This window comes from Scyliorhinus torazame, chromosome 14 (assembly GCF_047496885.1).
Source record: "Scyliorhinus torazame isolate Kashiwa2021f chromosome 14, sScyTor2.1, whole genome shotgun sequence".
Taxonomy (NCBI): Eukaryota; Metazoa; Chordata; class Chondrichthyes; order Carcharhiniformes; family Scyliorhinidae; genus Scyliorhinus; species Scyliorhinus torazame.
In genome coordinates, this window is record NC_092720.1 from 187,283,710 (window position 1) to 187,300,779 (window position 17,070).

A 17,070-nucleotide genomic window follows, 5' to 3' on the forward strand; every position below is an offset into this window, starting at 1 on the left:
CTGAAAGACTACAATGGTCATCGGATCCCAACTTTGGGAGAATGGAAGCTTGATGTCACCGTCAAAGAGGTAACGTGCAGAATACTATTCTCCATGAATGCGATGGTGGAGACAGAGCATAAATCGCTCATTGGGGTGCAGGCATGTGAAGAGCCCGGGCTCGTCAAGAGGGTGTACACAGCAGAGTGCATGGCACCCCGCCGACATATCTCGGTGGAGTCGATCTTAAAGACACACCCGGAGATATTTCAAGGGTCTGGCAGCCTGCTGTTCACTTACCACATATAGCTAAAGGAGCATGCCAGACTGGTAATGCATGCACCCTGATAGGTGCTTGCTCCGCTGAGAGAGAAGTTCAAAGCTGAGTTGCAGTGGATGACAACTGTGGGACAGCTCGCTGTGCAATCCAACAGGTCAAATTGATCTGTGCCCGGCATGGCATACCATCCATTGTCAAGTCGGATTGCTTCAGTAATCATGAATGGACAGAGTTTGCTCGCTGTTATTATTTTAAACATATTATATCAAGCCCGTTCTACCTCCAGTCGAACGGGAAGGCGGAGAAGGATGTACACATTGTGAAGCAGCTGCTCACGAAGGCCCTGGACAGCTGGGAAGACATGTATCTCGCCTTACTCAGCTACCATTCAGCCCCACAGGTAACTGGCCTGTCACCACCACAACTGCTGATGAACATGGAGCTGCGAGCAAATCTGCCTCCATGGTGGCCCCCACAATCATAGAATTTACAGTGCAGAAGGAGGCCATTTGGCCCATCAAGTCTACACCGACCCTTACAAAGAGCATTCTGCTGAAGCCCACGTATCTACCGTAACCCAGTAACTCCCAATTAACATTTTTTGGAGGCTAAGGGTAATTCAGCATGGCCAATCCACCTAACCCGCACACCTTTGGACTGCTGGAGGAAACCGGAGCACCCAGAGAAACCCATGCAGACACGCGGAGAATGTGCAGACACCGCACAGACAGTGATCCAGCATGGTTCGAACCTGGGAATCTGGAGCTGTGAAGCAACTGTGCTAACCACTATGTGGCCGTGCTGCCCTGTAGAGGAAGCTCGTTCTGCAGAAACAAAAGAAGAAAGAAATCTACAGTAGGCACGCAAGGGCACCCCAGTCCCTGCAATTAAGGGACACGGTCAGAATTGAGGACCCCAATGGTGAAGGATGGCCAAGGCGAGCAACGGTTGTTCAGCAAGCGGGTCCGCTCTCATATAAGGTGTTTACTGAGGATGGCTCACTTCTGCGCTGAAACCAAAGAGCCCTCCTCAAAGTACAACCACCTTTTGTGCTTAACCCAGCAGACGGGTCTGGGTGTAACCCCAAGCTAGACACAGACTGTCCAGCACATCCTGGTGTTACTGATGCATCTGCAGTGGTGCCGGGGGAAAGGCCAGTGATTGATGAAGGTGGGGGCACGCTCACCAACCCAGCCGGTCCTCAGACAGTCGACCAGAGTTAGGCGCAAGCCTGATAGACTGAACCTGTGACTGAATGTTCAAGAAATGTGGTTGTAAATACACCTTTCTCCAAAGAATGGGGATGTGATGATATGCACAAATGCATATCTGTATATAACTGTATATAATTGCACTAATGTATAATTGTATATAACAGTACCAATGTATATAGCTGATCATCAATACACGTAGTGACAGTTATGACCTCCTGCCAGTAGGTGGAACCAGACACACATGGAGCCAGTTATATACATCGGATGATGGACGAGACACGGGCACTTGGAAGCAGGACGGACAACAGGACAGTCGCATCTCACCTGAGCTCTACAGTAACATAGATATAATTATCTATACATAGGTTTGTTGGTTACCTGCCCACGTGTTAAGAATAAATACTTGTTATAACCAAACACAAATGTTCTATGCATGTCTTCATGATCAGGGGAGCCATAGAACACGACAGATGGGTTCCCAGTTGAGTTTTATTAAAGGTTTGGGGCGGACCTGGAGGCATTGCTGATGAAGGTGTATAATGAAGCGAGAGGGGGGATCTCAGGCTTCCATCTCCCTGATTCTAAAGAAGGATAAGGATCCGGAGAAGTGTGGGTCGTACCGTCCGATATTGTTATTGAATGTGGATGGCAAGTTATTGGCGAAGGTGCTTGCGTCGCGGATTGAGGACTGTGTGCCGGAGGTGATAGGCGAGGATCAGACAGATTTTGTGAATGAAAGGCAATTCATAGATTATCATAGAATTTACAGTGCAGAAGGAGGCCATTCGGCCCATCGAGTCTGCACCGGCTCTTGGAAAGAGCACCCTACCCAAGGGCACCACCTCCCCCTATCCCCAGAACCCAGTAACCCCACCCAACACTAAGGGCAATTTTTGGACACTAAGGGCAATTTATCATGGCCAATCCACCTAACCTGCACATCTTTGGACTGTGGGAGGAAACTGGAGCACCCGGAGGAAACCCACGCAGACACGGGGAGGATGTGCAGACTCCGCACAGACAGTGACCCAAGCCGGAATCGAACCTGGGACCCTGGAGCTGTGAAGCAATTTGTGCTATCCACAATGCTTCCGTGCTGCCCCACAATGCTACTGTGCTGCCCTCACATTCATTGTTGGTGAATGTGCGGAGGCTACTCAATGTAATTATGATGCCCTCGGAAGGGCACGAAATAGAGGTAGCGGTGGTGATGGACATAGAGGAGGCTTTTGATCTGGTGGAGGTGTATTTGTTGGAGGTGCTGGGGCGGTTTGGGTTCGGGCAGGACTTTGTGGGTTGGGTCCGGCTGCTATATAAGGCACCAGTTGCAAGCATTCGGACCAACCAAGTGAGTTTGGGGTATTTTCGGCTACACTGTGGGACGAGGCAGTGGTGCCCGCTTTCCCCGTTGCATTCCGCCTTGGCGATAGAGCTGTTGGCAATGGCACTTAGGACATCGAAGGATTGGAGAGGCACTGAGCGGGAGGCTGCTGAACATAGCGTTTTGCTGCATGCGGACGGCCTGTTATTATATATCTCAGAGCCGGTGGGCAGCATTGGAGATATTATGGAGATTTAGGAGGAATTTGGCCGGTTTTTGTGATATAAATTGAACATGGGAAAGAGTGAGCTGTTCCCGATTAATGCCGGAGGGCAGGAAAGGAGACTCGGGAGTTGCCGTTGTTGACTTCTATCTTTATTAATAATAACCACAATATGTGAGTGCGTTCCGTGTATTGGACAAATGACCACAAAACCAGTATTTAAGTACAATCACAGTTTACTTATTGAACATAAGATTCGTTCTGTACTTGATAAATTACAGGCTACTACACATTAGTCTATATCCAGCAGTTTAAATGACCTTCACTGAACTTCCAAGTGACCGGCTCTGTGCAGGTTAGAGAAGGCCTTTATCTGGTTCCCCACGTGTGGCGGCTGAGGTTGTCTGGGTCGTCTAGGCTGAGTGTGTCTATCAGGTGGAGATTGCGGGTCCTTGAACCTGGCTGGTCAATATCTGCAATTGGTGCACAGAAGCCGGTCCCAAAAGAGGCAGAATGTTACGGAATTCTTCTTATCCTCCGACCTTTCGCGCTCTTTTGGGCGGTCCCAGGTAGGGATCCAATGGATCGACAGGATTTCAATCACCCTAATCGATTCTGGCCAATTAGGGTCGGGCACCTCGATAGCTGGGCGGGTCCTAGTTGTTATTGTCCAAGGCACGTAGGCACTCCCAAATAAGGCAAAACAGCTCCCCTGAGCCTGTTACTAATGTTAAGTTTCGATCTGAATCCCATTGTCCTGGGGAGACCTGCGAGTGGCCTCTAACAGGTGCACGTTTCTGCATAAGTTTGACTTGTTGTTGACAATCCATACAGGCTGTGTGCTATCTGTGTCCCAACCTGACCACAATTCCCATCATCCTTTGCGGGCGGCCATTTTAGATGGCCACACCGTTTAGGGTGGTGAGGGCGAGGTTCAGGTATTTGGGTATCCAGCTGGGCACAGCTGCATAAACTGAACTTGGCTCAGCTGGTGGAGCAGATGAAGGCAAATCTTAAGAGGTGGGATGTGTTGCCTCTGTCGCTGGCAGGGTGGGTGCAGGTGGTGAAAATGACGGTGCTGCCTAGATTTCTTCTTGTGTTCAGAACCTCCTTATCTTTGTCCCCGAGTCGTTCTTTAGGAAGCTCAACGGGCTGATCTCCGGGTTTGTGAGGACGGGGAAAGCCCCACTGGTGTGCTGGGCTTTTTTGGAACAAGGGGGGGGCGGGTGGATGTGGTGTGTACGGGGAGGAGTTTAAGGGCTCGTTGTTGACGCTTTTACAATTCTCGCCGGCCATGTTACTCCGCGACCCCGATGGCGGTGTCGCCCTGAGGGTGTGGTGTCAGTGGGGCTGCAGGTGCCTCGGTGTGGGCGCTGATCTGCGACAACCATAGGTTTGCGCTGGCAGGGCTGGATGCAAGGTTTAGCGGTGGCAGCAGGCGGGGATTGAGCGCTTTGGGGACTTGTTTATAGGGGAAAAATGTGCGAGGCTGGAGGACGGGGAATGGCTTTAGGTACCTGCAGGTTCTGAGTTACGTGAGGAAGGAGGTGAAGTCCTTTCATGGGCTGCCGCTCCTGAGCTTGCAGGACAATTTGCTGTCGAATGATGGATTAGGGTAGGGAAAGGTGTCGGATATCTAGAAGGAATTGATGGAATAGGAGGGAGTCTTGGTGGGGGATATTAAGCGTGAATTGGAGGAGGTGCTTGGAGGGGAGGTGGTGGGAACAGGCCTTGCGGAGGGTGAATGCGTCCTCATCGTGCGTGAGGTTCAGCCTCATCCAGTTTAAGATGGTGCATAGGGCTCATATGATGGTGCCGAGGATGCGTAGGTTCTTTGCGGGGGTAGAGGCTAGGTGTGGGCGGTGTATGGTACGGGGCGGGGGGGGATTTGCATGTTCTGGACGTGTCCAAGTCTGAGGGGGTTCTAGCAGGGACTTTCGGATGTCCAAGGGGTTGGGTGTGGAGGTGGTTCCGAGTCCGGAGGTGGCGATATTTGGTGTGTTAGACCCGGGAATCCAGGGGGTGAGAGGCCGATGTTTTGGCCTTTGTCTCCCTGATCGCCCGGAGACGGATTTTGCTCGGATGGCGATGCTCGGAGCTGCTGAAAGCGGGAGTGTGGGTCAGCGAACCGGCAGAATCATTAAAAAAAAAATTGTAAGTACCCAATTCATTCTTTCCCAATTAAGGGGCAATTTAGCTTGGCCAATCCACCTACCCCGCACATCTATGGGTTGTGGGGGCCAAACCCACGCAGGCACGCGGAGAATGTGCAAACTCCACACGGCCAATGACCCAGAGCCGGGATTGAACCTGGGACCTCAGCGTCGTAAGGCTGCCATGCTAACCACTGCCCCACCGTGCTGCCCTAACCGGGCAGAATTCCTGAGGCTGGAAAAGGTCAAGCTCGCTCTACGAGGGCTGGCAGAGGGGTTCACCCGGAGGTGGAAACCGTTTATCGATTTCTTTAAAGAGGATTGAGGTATCAGCAAGGGGAGGGGGGGAAAAGGGGGTTAAAATAGTGAAGGCGGGATGTGACGGGGTGTTGGTGTCGGGGGGGAAAGAGGGTTGTGGTTGTTTATTGAGTTGTTGTGTTCTTCTGATATTTTGCGTTTGTGTGAGAATGCATTGAATAAAAATACATGTTTTTAAAAATCTATAAATGCAGCAGTGAAATATTTCGAGGGACTGGCACGCTGGCCATCAGCGAAGAACAGCGCAGACCCGGTGAGGTTTTGGGGTCAGTGAGACTCCAACCAGTGGAGTGAGGTCCAGGTTAGTTACCCCGGGCGGGGCTTGGAACTGAAACCTCTGCAGCAGGGTGGTGAAGAATAGGAAGAGCTCAGCCTTCGCCAGAGCCTCACCGGCGCACACCCTCCGACCTGAAAAACAACAGGCCATGGTCAGCACACAGAGGCAACAAAGTTCAAAACATCCTTGGTGGGATTCTCCACCCCCACGCCGAAGTGGCCGCGCCGTCGTGAACGCTGTCGAGGTTCACAACGGCACGGAACGGCCCCGGTCCCGACCGATTCAGGCCCTGACAATGGGCCAGTATCGGGGCCGCGTCATCTACATGCGCCAGGCCTTGTCGCCCGCGTTAAAGCGGCGCCGAATAGATGACGCGGCCGGCGCCGCATAACGGACGTCATCCGCGCATGCGCGGGTTAGCCGGAGCCAACCCGCGCATGCGTGGTTGCCGTTCTGTCCAAATCCGCCCCGCAAGAAGATGGGGGACGGATCTTGCGGGGCCGCGGAAGGAAGGAGGTCCTCCTTCAGAGAGGACGGCCCGACGATCGGTGGGCATCGATCGCGGGCCACCCCACATTCAAGGTGAAGCCCGGTGCAGGATCCCCCCTCGCCCCCCCACAGGCCGCCCCCCCAGCGTTCACGCACCGCCCACGACTGTAACGACCAGGTGTGGACGGAGCTGGGTGGAACCCGCCGTTTTGGCCTGGCCGCTCGGCTCATCCGGGCCTCAGAATCGCGGGGGTGCCGGAGAATCGCCATTTTGGGTATTTCCGGCGATTCTCCGGCCTGTGGCCCGCAAAACTCGACCAGCCCGTTCCCGCCGCTTGGGAGAATTGCGGGAGGGCGTCGGACCGGCGTCCCCGGAAATTACGGCGGCCCAGGCGATTCTCCCAACCGGCGTGGGAGTGGAGAATCGCAGCCCCTATTTCTGAAAAAGTCTCCACTGCCAGCAAATGATAGGCAATTTAATTTTCAGTAATGTCTCTTGTTCCCCTGTGAACATAACAGGGAGTCCATTCGGCCCCTCAAGCTTATTCTGCCATTTGTGGCAAATCTACATCAACTTGGGTGGGTTGCCTCTGGCTGCTCCTGTTTCCTCCCACAACCTAGAGATGTGTGGGTTAGATGGATTGGCCATGCTAAATTGTCCCATAGTGCCCAAAGATGTGCAAGACAGGTTACAGTATCGGGCAAGTGAGTGGGCCTAGGCAGGAAGCTCATTCCGAGGGTCAGTGCAGACTCGATGGACTGAATGGCCTCCTTATGCACTGTAGGAATACCCATTCAAAGAAAGAGAGGGTCTTACGCAAATATATAAGATCTTGAGGGGCACCTGCCCCAGGATTCCAGATTTATTCATCAAATATAAATCCTTGTGTTGTCCCTGGATCATCAGCCCAGGCCTCTGGATCACTAGCGACCCAGTAATATTACCGCGCCCCTTGGATGCTCTGCTTGCTGCTGTGTGCTCCCGTGCTCCTGACACAACCCTGCCAGAATCGTTCAGTACACTTGGTAATCGCCTCAATTGCTGACATGCCACTTTTGGATGGATTGCCGTGGCCTCCAATAAGATATTTCTGCCATAAACCGCAGGGTGGAGGAATGAGTTGGGAAACTGCCAGGTTCGTTGGTGGTGGAAAATCACCAGCCACCGTCACCACCTTAATCGCGCGGCGCGTGGGGAATATGATCCCATTCCATGCAACAGTCAGGGGAGAAGCTCAGAAGTGAAAAAGGAGATTTGTCCCTCTGTGGTGGTGGCAGAGAAAGGCTCCAACTAAAAATTGTTCCCAACAGTGCCTCGTTAGCATGTTGAGGAGTGAAAATGTATAACAAAAAAGAAAGGAATACACATGGTCCTCGCATCCATTACCTGCAGAGAAAGGCATGAAGGCCTTGTTCTTCACAAACCTCCCTTCAGCATCCAGGAAGTGAGCCGGATCAAACTCGTTTGGTTTTTTCCATTGAGTTTTATCGAACAGCACCGAGGTCAGGAGAGGAATCACGCACATTCCCTGAAAACACACAAAACAATTCTGACTCTGTGCATGGGCCTGACTTCAATGGAGAGTGAATGGGGGGGGGGCGGGGGGGGGGGGGGGGGGGGGAGGTGTTAAACTGATTATAATTGTCACCATATTGTTGTTAAATGTAACATAATTCCAAATAACCAAAATGAAAATGTCCAAGTTGCAGCCCTTAAAAATTAGTTTAAAAACAATTTGTTCATGGGATGTGGACATCGCTGTCTGGGACATCATTTATTGCCCATCCCTCATCGCCTTTGAACTAAGTGGTTTATGAGGCCATTTCAGAGGGCATTTTTTAAACTGTCACCACATTGCTGTGAGTCTAGAGTCACATGTAGGCCAGACCGGGTAAGGACGACAGATTTCCTTCCTTAAAAAGAAAATTAGTGAACCAGATGGGTTTTTACAACAATCGACAAATGGTCATCAGTCGATTTTAATCTCTTAATGTTTTTTTATTGAATTCAAATATCACCATCTCCATGGGGGGATTCGAACCTGGGACCCCAGGGCATGAACCTGGGTCTCTGGATTATTAGCCCAGTGACAATACCACTCTGTCACTGCCTCCCCTGTTTTTATTTAGAAGGATATTCTGCAAATTGTAAAACTTATATGTCATTCGTCCAGTTAAAACCTACTTTTGGAATGAAATATCCTCTGAAGTGCATGTCCACAGTTGTTGAATGAGGAACGTTCAAGGGGAGAATGTTGGCAAACCTCTGGATTTCATGTATCACCGCGTCAGTGTAGGGCATGCGTTTCCTGTCTTCTGTACTGGGGCATCTTCCAGCTCCTATCACTTGATCAATTTCTTCCTGAACTTTCTCTGAAAAAGAAAGAAAAGCTTGGAATGGAGAAACAGTGCTGGGGAGGCATGGCGTAAAATTTCACCCTGATCAGCCACACAATACGAGAGCTGTCAATTCGGCTGTCCTGTAGCAAGTAAGGCAGGTAAGTCCTTCATAGCGGGAGCGAAGCTGAGCGGGAGAAATCGGGACTGCAGTCTGAGAGGGTAAGTGGTATTTGTGTCTGTGTCTCTGAGCGGGAGAAATCGGGATTGCAGTCTGAGAAGGTAAGTGGTATTTGTGTCTGTGTCTCTGAGCGGGAGAAATCGGGATTGCAGTCTGAGAAGGTAAGTGGTATTTGTGTCTGTGTCTCTGAACGCGAGAAATCTAATTTAAACTAATGTGGCAGGGGGATGGGATCCAATGTAGGAAGTCGGAGGGAGGTAAGACAGGGCCAGAAACAAAAAGCAGTAAGAGGGAAAGTGTAAGGCAGAGAAGCCATAGTCAAAAATCAAAAAGGGCCACAGTGCCGGGTCCAGTGACTCAGAAGAGTGTGGAAAGGGAGGTGGCCAATGCAGGATTGAGGGCGTTGTACCTAAATGCGTGCAGTATACGGTACAAGGTAAATGAGCTTGTTGCGCACATTGAAATTGGCCGATACGATGTTGTGGGCATCACAGAGACGTGGCTGCAAGGGGATCAGGGCTGGGATCTAAATATACAAGGATATATGTCCTATCGAAAGGGCAAACAGATAGGCAAAGGGGGCAGGGTTGCATTGTTAGTAAGGAATGAAGTTAAATCGATAGCAAGGAGCAATATAGGATCAGAAGGCATAGAATCTCTGTGGGTAGAGTTGAGGAATCGCAAAGGTAAAAAGACCCTGATGGAGTTATGTACAGGCCCCCTGGCAGTAGTCAGGATGTGGGGCAGAAAATAAATCAGGAGATAGAAAAGACATGCAAAAAGGGCAATATTACAATAAACATGGGGGACTTCAATATGCAGGTGGACTGGGAAAATCAGGTTGGTAGTGGATCCCAAGAAATGGAATTTGAGGAATGTCTAAGAGATGTTTTTTTGGAGGAACTTGTGACACAGCCTACTAGGGAACAGGCAATTCTGGATTTGGTGATGTGTAATGAGGCAGACTTGATTAGGGAACTTGAGGTGAAGGAACCCTTAGGGAGCAGTGACCACAATATGATAGAATTTACCCTGCAGTTTGAGAGGGAGAAGCTGCAATCAGATGTAACGGTATTACAATTAAATAAGGGTAACTACAAAGACATGAGGGAGTAGCTGGCCAGAGTTGATTGGAGAAGGAGCCTAGCAGGGAAGACAGTGGAACAGCAATGGCAGGTGTTTTTGGGGCTTATTAGGGAGGCACAACAGAAATTCATCCCAAGGAGGAGGAAACATGCTGAGGGGAGGACAAGGCATCCATGGCTGACAAGGGATGTCAAGGTCAGCATAAAGGCTAAGGTAAAGGCATATGAAGTAGCGAGGATTAGTGGGAAACCAGAGGATTGCGAAGCCTTTAAAAGCGAGCAGAGGATAACTAAAAAAGCAATAAGGGGGAGAAGATGAAGTATGAGTGCAAGCTAGCTAGTAATATAAAGGAAGATAGGAAGAGATTTTTTTCAATATATAAAAGGTAAGAGAGAGGCAAAAATAGACATTGGACCACTAGAAAATGTGGCTGGAGAAGTAATAATAGGAAACAAAGAAATGGCAGACGAACTGAATAGTTACTTTGCATCAGTCGTCACGGTGGAAGACACCAGTGGGATGCCAGAGCTCCAGGAGAACCAGGGGGCAGAGGTGAGTGCAGTGACCATTACTAAGGAGAAGGTCCTGGGGAAACTGAAAGGTCTGAAGGTGGATAAGTCACCTGGACCGGATGGACTACACCCCAGGGTCCTAAAAGTGATAGCTGAGGAAATTGTGGAGGCAGTAGTGATGATCTTTCAGGAATCACTGGAAGCAGGAAGGGTCCCAGAGGGCTGGAAGGTGGCTAATGTAACACCACTGTTTAAAAAGGGAGGGAGGCAGAAGACAGGAAATTATAGGCCGGTTAGCCTGACTTCGGTCATTGGTAAGATTTTAGAGTCTGTTATTAAAGATGAGATCGCAAAGCACTTGGAAGTGCATGATAAAATAGGACTGAGTCAGCAAGGCTTTGTCAAAGGGAGGTCGTGTCTGACAAATCTCTTAGAGTTCTTTGAGGAGGTAACAAGCAAGTTAGACACAGGAGAATCAGTAGACGTGATTTATTTAGATTTCCAGAAGGCCTTTGACAAGGTGCCGCATAGGAGACTGTTAAATAAATTAAAAGCCCATGGTGTTAAGGGTAAGATCCTGGCATAGATAGAGGATTGGCTGACTGGCAGAAGGCAAAGAGTGGGGATAAAGGGGTCTTTTTCAGGATGGCAGCCGGTGACTAGTGGTGTGCCTCAGGGGTCTGTGCTGGGACCACAACTTTTTACAATGTACATGAATGATCTGGAAGAAGGTACTGAAGGCACTGTTGCTAAGTTTGCAGGTGATACAAAGATCTGTAGAGGGACAGGTAGTATTGAGGAAGCAAGGGGGTTGCAGAAGGACTTGGACAAGCTAGGAGAGTGGGCAATGAAGTGGCAAATGAAATACAATGTGGAAAGTGTGAGGTTATGCACTTTGGAAGGAGGAATCTAGGCATAGACTATTTTCTAAATGGGGAACTGCTTCGGAAAACAGAAGCACAAAGGGACTTGGGAGTCCTTGTTCACGATTCTCTTAAGGTGCAGGTTCAGTCAGCAGTTAAGAAGGCAAATGCAATGTTAGCATTCATGTCAAGAGGGCTAGAATACAAGACCAGGGATGTACTTCTGAGGCTCTCTAATGCTCTGGTCAGACCCCATTTGGAGTATTGTGAGCAGTTTTGGGCCCCATATCTAAAGAAGGATGTGCTGGCCTTGGAAAGGGTCCAGAGGAGGTTCACAAGAATGATCCCTGGAATGAAGAACTTGTCGTATGAGGAACGTTTGAGGACTCTGGGTCTATACGTCGATGTTGTGGCCATTTCGGAGACATGGATAGAGCAGGGACAGGAATGGTTGTTGCAGGTGGCGGGGTTTAGATATTTCAGTAAGCTCAGGAAGGTGGTAAAAGAGGGGGAGGGGTGGCATTGTTAGGCAAGGACAGTATTACGGTGGCAGAAAGGACGTTTGATGAGGACTCGTCTACTGAGGCAGTATGGGCTGAGGTTAGAAACAGGAAAGGAGCGATCACACTGTTAGGGGTTTTCTATAGGCCTCTGAAAAGTTCCAGAGATGTCGAGGAAAGGATTGCAAAGATGATTCTGGATAGGAGCGAAAGCAACAGGGTAGTTGTTATGGGGGACTTTAACTTTCCAAATATTGACTGGAAACGCTATAGTTCGAGTACTTTAAATGTGTCCGTTTTTGTCCAATGGATGCAGGAGGGTTTCCTGACACAGTATGTAGATAGGCCAATGAGAGGCAAGGCCATATTGGATTTGGTACTGGGTAATGAACCAGGGCAGGTGTTAGATTTGGAGGTAGGTGAGCACTTTGGTGATAGTGACCACAATTTGATTACGTTTACTTTAGTGATGGAAAGGGATAGGTATATACCGCAGGGCAAGAGTTATATCTGGGGGAAAGGCAATTATGATGCGATGAGGCAAGACTTAGGATGCATCGGATGGAGAGGAAAACTGCAGGGGATGGGCACAATGGAAATGCAGAGCTTGTTCAAGGAACAGCTACTGCATGTCCTTGATAAGTATGTACCTGTCAGGCAGGGAGGAAGTGGTCAAGCAAGGGAACCGTGGTTTACTAAAGCAGTCGAAACACTTGTCAAGAGGAAGAAGGAGGCTTATGTAAAGATGAGACATGAAGGTTCAGTTAGGGCGCTCAAGAGTTACAAGTTAGCAAGGAAGGACCAAAAGAGAGAGCTAAGAAGAGCCAGGAGGGGACATGAGATGTCTTTGGCAGGTAGGATCAAGGATAACCCTAAAGCTTTCTATAGATATGTCAGGAATAAAAGAATGACTAGGGTAAGAATAGGGCCAGTCAAGGACAGTAGTGGGAAGTTGTGCTTGGAGTCCGAGGCGATAGGAGAGGTGCTAAATGAATATTTTTCGTCAGTATTCACACAGGAAAAAGACAATGTTGTTGAGGAGAATACTGAGATTCAGGCTACTAGACTAGAAGGGCTTGAGGTTCATAAGGAGGAGGTTTTAGCAATTCTGGAAAGTGTGAAAATAGATAAGTCCCCTGGGCCGGATGGGATTTATCTGAGGATTCTCTGGGAAGCTAGGGAGGAGATTGCTGAGTCTTTGGCTTTGATCTTTAAGTCATCTTTGTCTACAGGAATAGTGCCAGAAGACTGGAGGATAGCAAATGTTGTCCCCTTGTTCAAGAAGGGGTGTAGAGACAACCCCGGTAACTATAGACCAGTGAGCCTTACTTCTGTTGTGGGCAAAATCTTGGAAAGGTTTATAAGAGATAGGGTGTATAATCATCTGGAAAGGAATCATTTGATGAGAGATAGTCAACACGGTTATGTGAAGGGTAGGTCGTGCCTCACAAACCTTATTGAGTTCTTTGAGAAGGTGACCAAACAGGTGGATGAGGGTAAAGCAGTTGATATGGTGTATATGGATTTCAGTAAAGCGTTTGATAAGGTTCCCCACGGTAGGCTACTGCAGAAAATACGGAGGCATTGGATTCAGGGTGATTTAGCAGTTTGGATCAGAAATTGGCTAGCTGGAAGAAGACAAAGGGAGAGTGGTGGTTGATGGGAAGTGTTCAGACTGGAGTCCAGTTACTAGTGGTGTACCACAAGGATCTGTTTTGGGGCCACTGCTGTTTGTCATTTTTATAAATGGAGGAGGGCGTAGAAGGATGGGTGAGTAAATTTGCAGATGACACTAAAGTCGGTGGAGTTGTGGACAGTGTGGAAGAATGTTACAAGTTTCAGAGGGACATAGATAAGCTGCAGCGCTGGGCTGAGAGGTGGCAAATGGAGTTTAATGCAGAAAAGTGTGAGGTGATTCATTTTGGAAGGAATAACAGGAAGACAGAGTACTGGGCTAATGGTAAGATTCTTGGCAGTGTGGATGAGCAGAGAGATCTCGGTGTCCATGTACATAGATCCCTGAAAGTTGCCACCCAGGTTGAGAGGGTTGTTAAGAAGGCGTACGGTGTGTTAGCTTTTATTGGTAGAGGGATTGAGTTTTGGAGCCATGAGGTCATGTTGCAGCTGTACAAAACTCTGGTGCGGCCGCATTTGGAGTATTGCGTGCAATTCTGGTCGCCGCATTATAGGAAGGATGTGGAAGCATTGGAAAGGGTGCAGAGGAGATTTACCAGAATGTTGCCTGGTATGGAGGGAAGATCTTATGAGGAAAGGCTGAGGGACTTGAGGCTGTTTTCGTTAGAGAGAAGAATGTTTAGAGGTGACTTAATTGAGGCACACAAGATGATCAGAGGATTGGATAGGGTGGACAGTGAAAGCCTTTTTCCTCGGATGGTGATGTCCAGCACGAGGGGACATAGCTTTAAATTGAGGGAAGATAGATATAAGACAGATGTCAGAGGTAGGTTCTTTACTCAGAGAGTAGTAAGGGCGTGGAATGCCCTGCCTGCAACAGTAGTGGACTCGCCAACACTAAGGGCATTCAAATGGTCATTGGATAGACATATGGACGATAAGGGAATAGTGTAGATGGGTTTCACAGGTCGGCACAACATCGAGGACCGAAGGGCCTATACTGCGCTGTAATGTTCTATCTATCTATCTATGTACTCGTTGGAGTTTAGAAGGATGAGAGGGGATCTTATTGAAACATACAAGATACTGCGAGGCCTGGATAGAGTGGACGTGGAGAGGCTGTTGCCACTTGTAGGAAAAACTAGAACCAGAGGACGCCATCTCAGATTAAAGAGACGACTTTAAAACAGAGATGAGGAGGAATTTTTTCAGCCAGAGGGTGGTGAATGTGTGGAACTATTTGCCGCAGAAGGTTGTGGAGACCAATTCACTGAGTGTCTTTAAGACAGAGATAGATAGGTTCTTGATTAATAAGGGGATCAGGGGTTATGGGGAGAAGGCAGAAGAATGTGGATGAGGAAATATCAGCCATGATTGAACGGCAGAGCAGACCCGATGGGCCGAGTGGCCTAATTCTGCTCTTAAGTCTTATGTCTAAATTGGGACTGCAGTCTGAGGAGGTAAGTGGTATTTGTGTCTGTGTCTCTGAGTGGGAGAAATCAGGACTGCAGTCTGAGAGGGTAAGTGGTATCTGAGTCTGTGTCTCTGAGTGGGAGAAATCAGGACTGCAGTCTGAGAGGGTAAGTGATATTTGTGTCTGTGTCTCTGAGCGGGAGAAATCGGGACTGCAGTCTGAGAGGGTAAGTGGTATTTGTGTCTGTGTCTCTGAGCAGGAAAAATCGGGACTGCAGTCTGAGAATGTCAGTGCTATTTGTGTCTGTGTCTCTGAGCGGGAGAAATCGGGACTGCAGTCTGAGAGGGTAAGTGCTATTTGTGTCTGTGTCTCTGAGCGGGAGAAATCGGGACTGCAGTCTGGGAGGGTAAGTGGTATTTGTGTCTGTGTCTCTGAGCGGGAGAAATCGGGACTGCAGTCTGAGAGGGTAAGTGCTATTTGTGTCTGTGTCTCTGAGCGGGAGAAATCGGGACTGCCCGGTCTGGGAGGGTAAGTGGTATTTGTGTCTGTGTCTCTGAGCGGGAGAAATCGGGACTGCCCGGTCTGGGAGGGTAAGTGGTATTTGTGTCTGTGTCTCTGAGCGGGAGAAATCAGGACTGCAGTCTGAGAGGGTAAGTGGTATTTGTGTCTGTGTCTCTGAGCGGGAGAAGTCGGGACTGCAGTCTGAGAATGTCAGTGCTATTTGTGTGTTTTCACATTGTGGTGGGGGGAGGGGGGGGGGGGGGGGGGACGACGACAAAGTGACGTCACAGTAAAATTGTGACCTGATTGGCTGGTAGGGAATCTGTATTAAATTTGAAACAAAAACATTGAATAAAAACAATTAAAACTAATTACTTAGTAACTAAACCTGAGGGCAGAGATTAGTGTTTAGCATTCACTTTCACAGTAAAGTTCTGGTGCCAGGGACCATAATGATTTCAGTAATTATTTTGAATTAATTAACTAGTGCTTAAATGTCACTCAGCGTGGTGCAGTGCTCTAACTGTGAGATGTGGGAGATCCATGACACTTCCAGCGTTCCGATCGACTACATCTGCAGCAAGTGTAACCAATGGCAGCTCCTCACAGACCACGTGGTTCGGTTGGAGTAGCAGTTGGATGCACTTAAGAGCATGCAGGTGGCGGAAAGCATCATAGATCGGAGTTATAGAGACGTGGTCACACCCAAGGTGCAGGTAGACAGATGGGTGACTGCTAGAAAGGGCAGGCAGACAGCGCAGTAATCCCCTGTGGCTGCCCCCCTCTCTAACAGGTATACCGTTTTGGATACTGTTGGGGCGGATAACCTATCAGGGGCAAACAACATCAGCCTGAACAGAGGCACCACAACTGGCTCTGTTGCTCAGCAGGGGAGAGCAAAGTGCAGGAGAGCGATAGTCATAGAGGACTCTATATAATAAGGGGCACAGGTGTGCATGGGAAAGCAACTCCAGGGTGGTATGTTGCCTCCCTGGTGCCAGGGTCCACGATGTCTCTGAACGAACACAGGACATCGTGAAGAGGGAGGCTGAACAGCCAGAAGTCGTAGTACACATAGGAACTAATGGCATAGGCAGGAAGAGTGATGAGGTCCTGCAGAAGGAGCTCAGGGAGTTAGGCGATAATCTAAAAAACAGGACCTCCCGGGTTGTAATCTCAGGATTACTTCTGTGCCACGTGCCAGTGAGGCTAGAAATAGGAGGATAGTGCAGCTAAATACGTGGTTGAACTGGTGGTGTAGGAGGGAGGTTTCAGATTTCTGGACCACTGGGATCTCTTCCAGGGCAGGTGTGATCTGTACAAGAAGGACGGGTTGCATCGAAACTGCTTGCCCCAATATCCTGGCTGAGAGGTTTGCTCGAGTCACTCGGGAGGATTTAAACTAGTATGGCAGGGGGGTGGGAACCAGACCGCTAGCTTAGAAGGTGGAATAACTGAAGGGGAAATAGAGAACAAAAATAAGAGAATAACATCACCCTGTCTGCTCAAACTCAGCGGTTTGAAGTGTATTTGTTTCAATGCCAGAAGAATAGCACTAAGGCAGATGAACTTAGAGCACTTATCAGTACTTGAAATCATGATGTTGTGGCTATCACAGAAACATTGTTAAAGGAAGGGCAGGATTTGCAGCTGAGCATTGGAGGATATAGATGCTTCAGGAGAGATAGAGGGGGATGTAAAAGGGGTGGGGGAGAAGCATTACTTGTTAAGGAGAATATTATAGCCGTACTGCAGGAGGACACCTTGGAGGGCTCATAAAATGAGGC

General features: G+C 49.0%; 1 protein-coding gene across 1 annotated transcript in view; it reads right to left on the minus strand.

Annotated features, from left to right (window-relative positions):
• Positions 1-3,235: 3,235 nt before the first annotated feature.
• The window catches only part of LOC140390282 (cytochrome P450 2K1-like), a 61,291-nt gene continuing 47,456 nt past the window's right edge, over positions 3,236-17,070 (minus strand). The window contains exons 7-9 of the mRNA XM_072475305.1: positions 8,440-8,627; positions 7,642-7,783; positions 3,236-5,896 (exon numbers count right to left, since the gene is read on the minus strand). Coding sequence (XP_072331406.1) covers positions 5,718-5,896; positions 7,642-7,783; positions 8,440-8,627 — 509 coding nt within the window. The 3' untranslated portion in view covers positions 3,236-5,717. The remainder of the gene's footprint in view (positions 5,897-7,641; positions 7,784-8,439; positions 8,628-17,070) is intronic.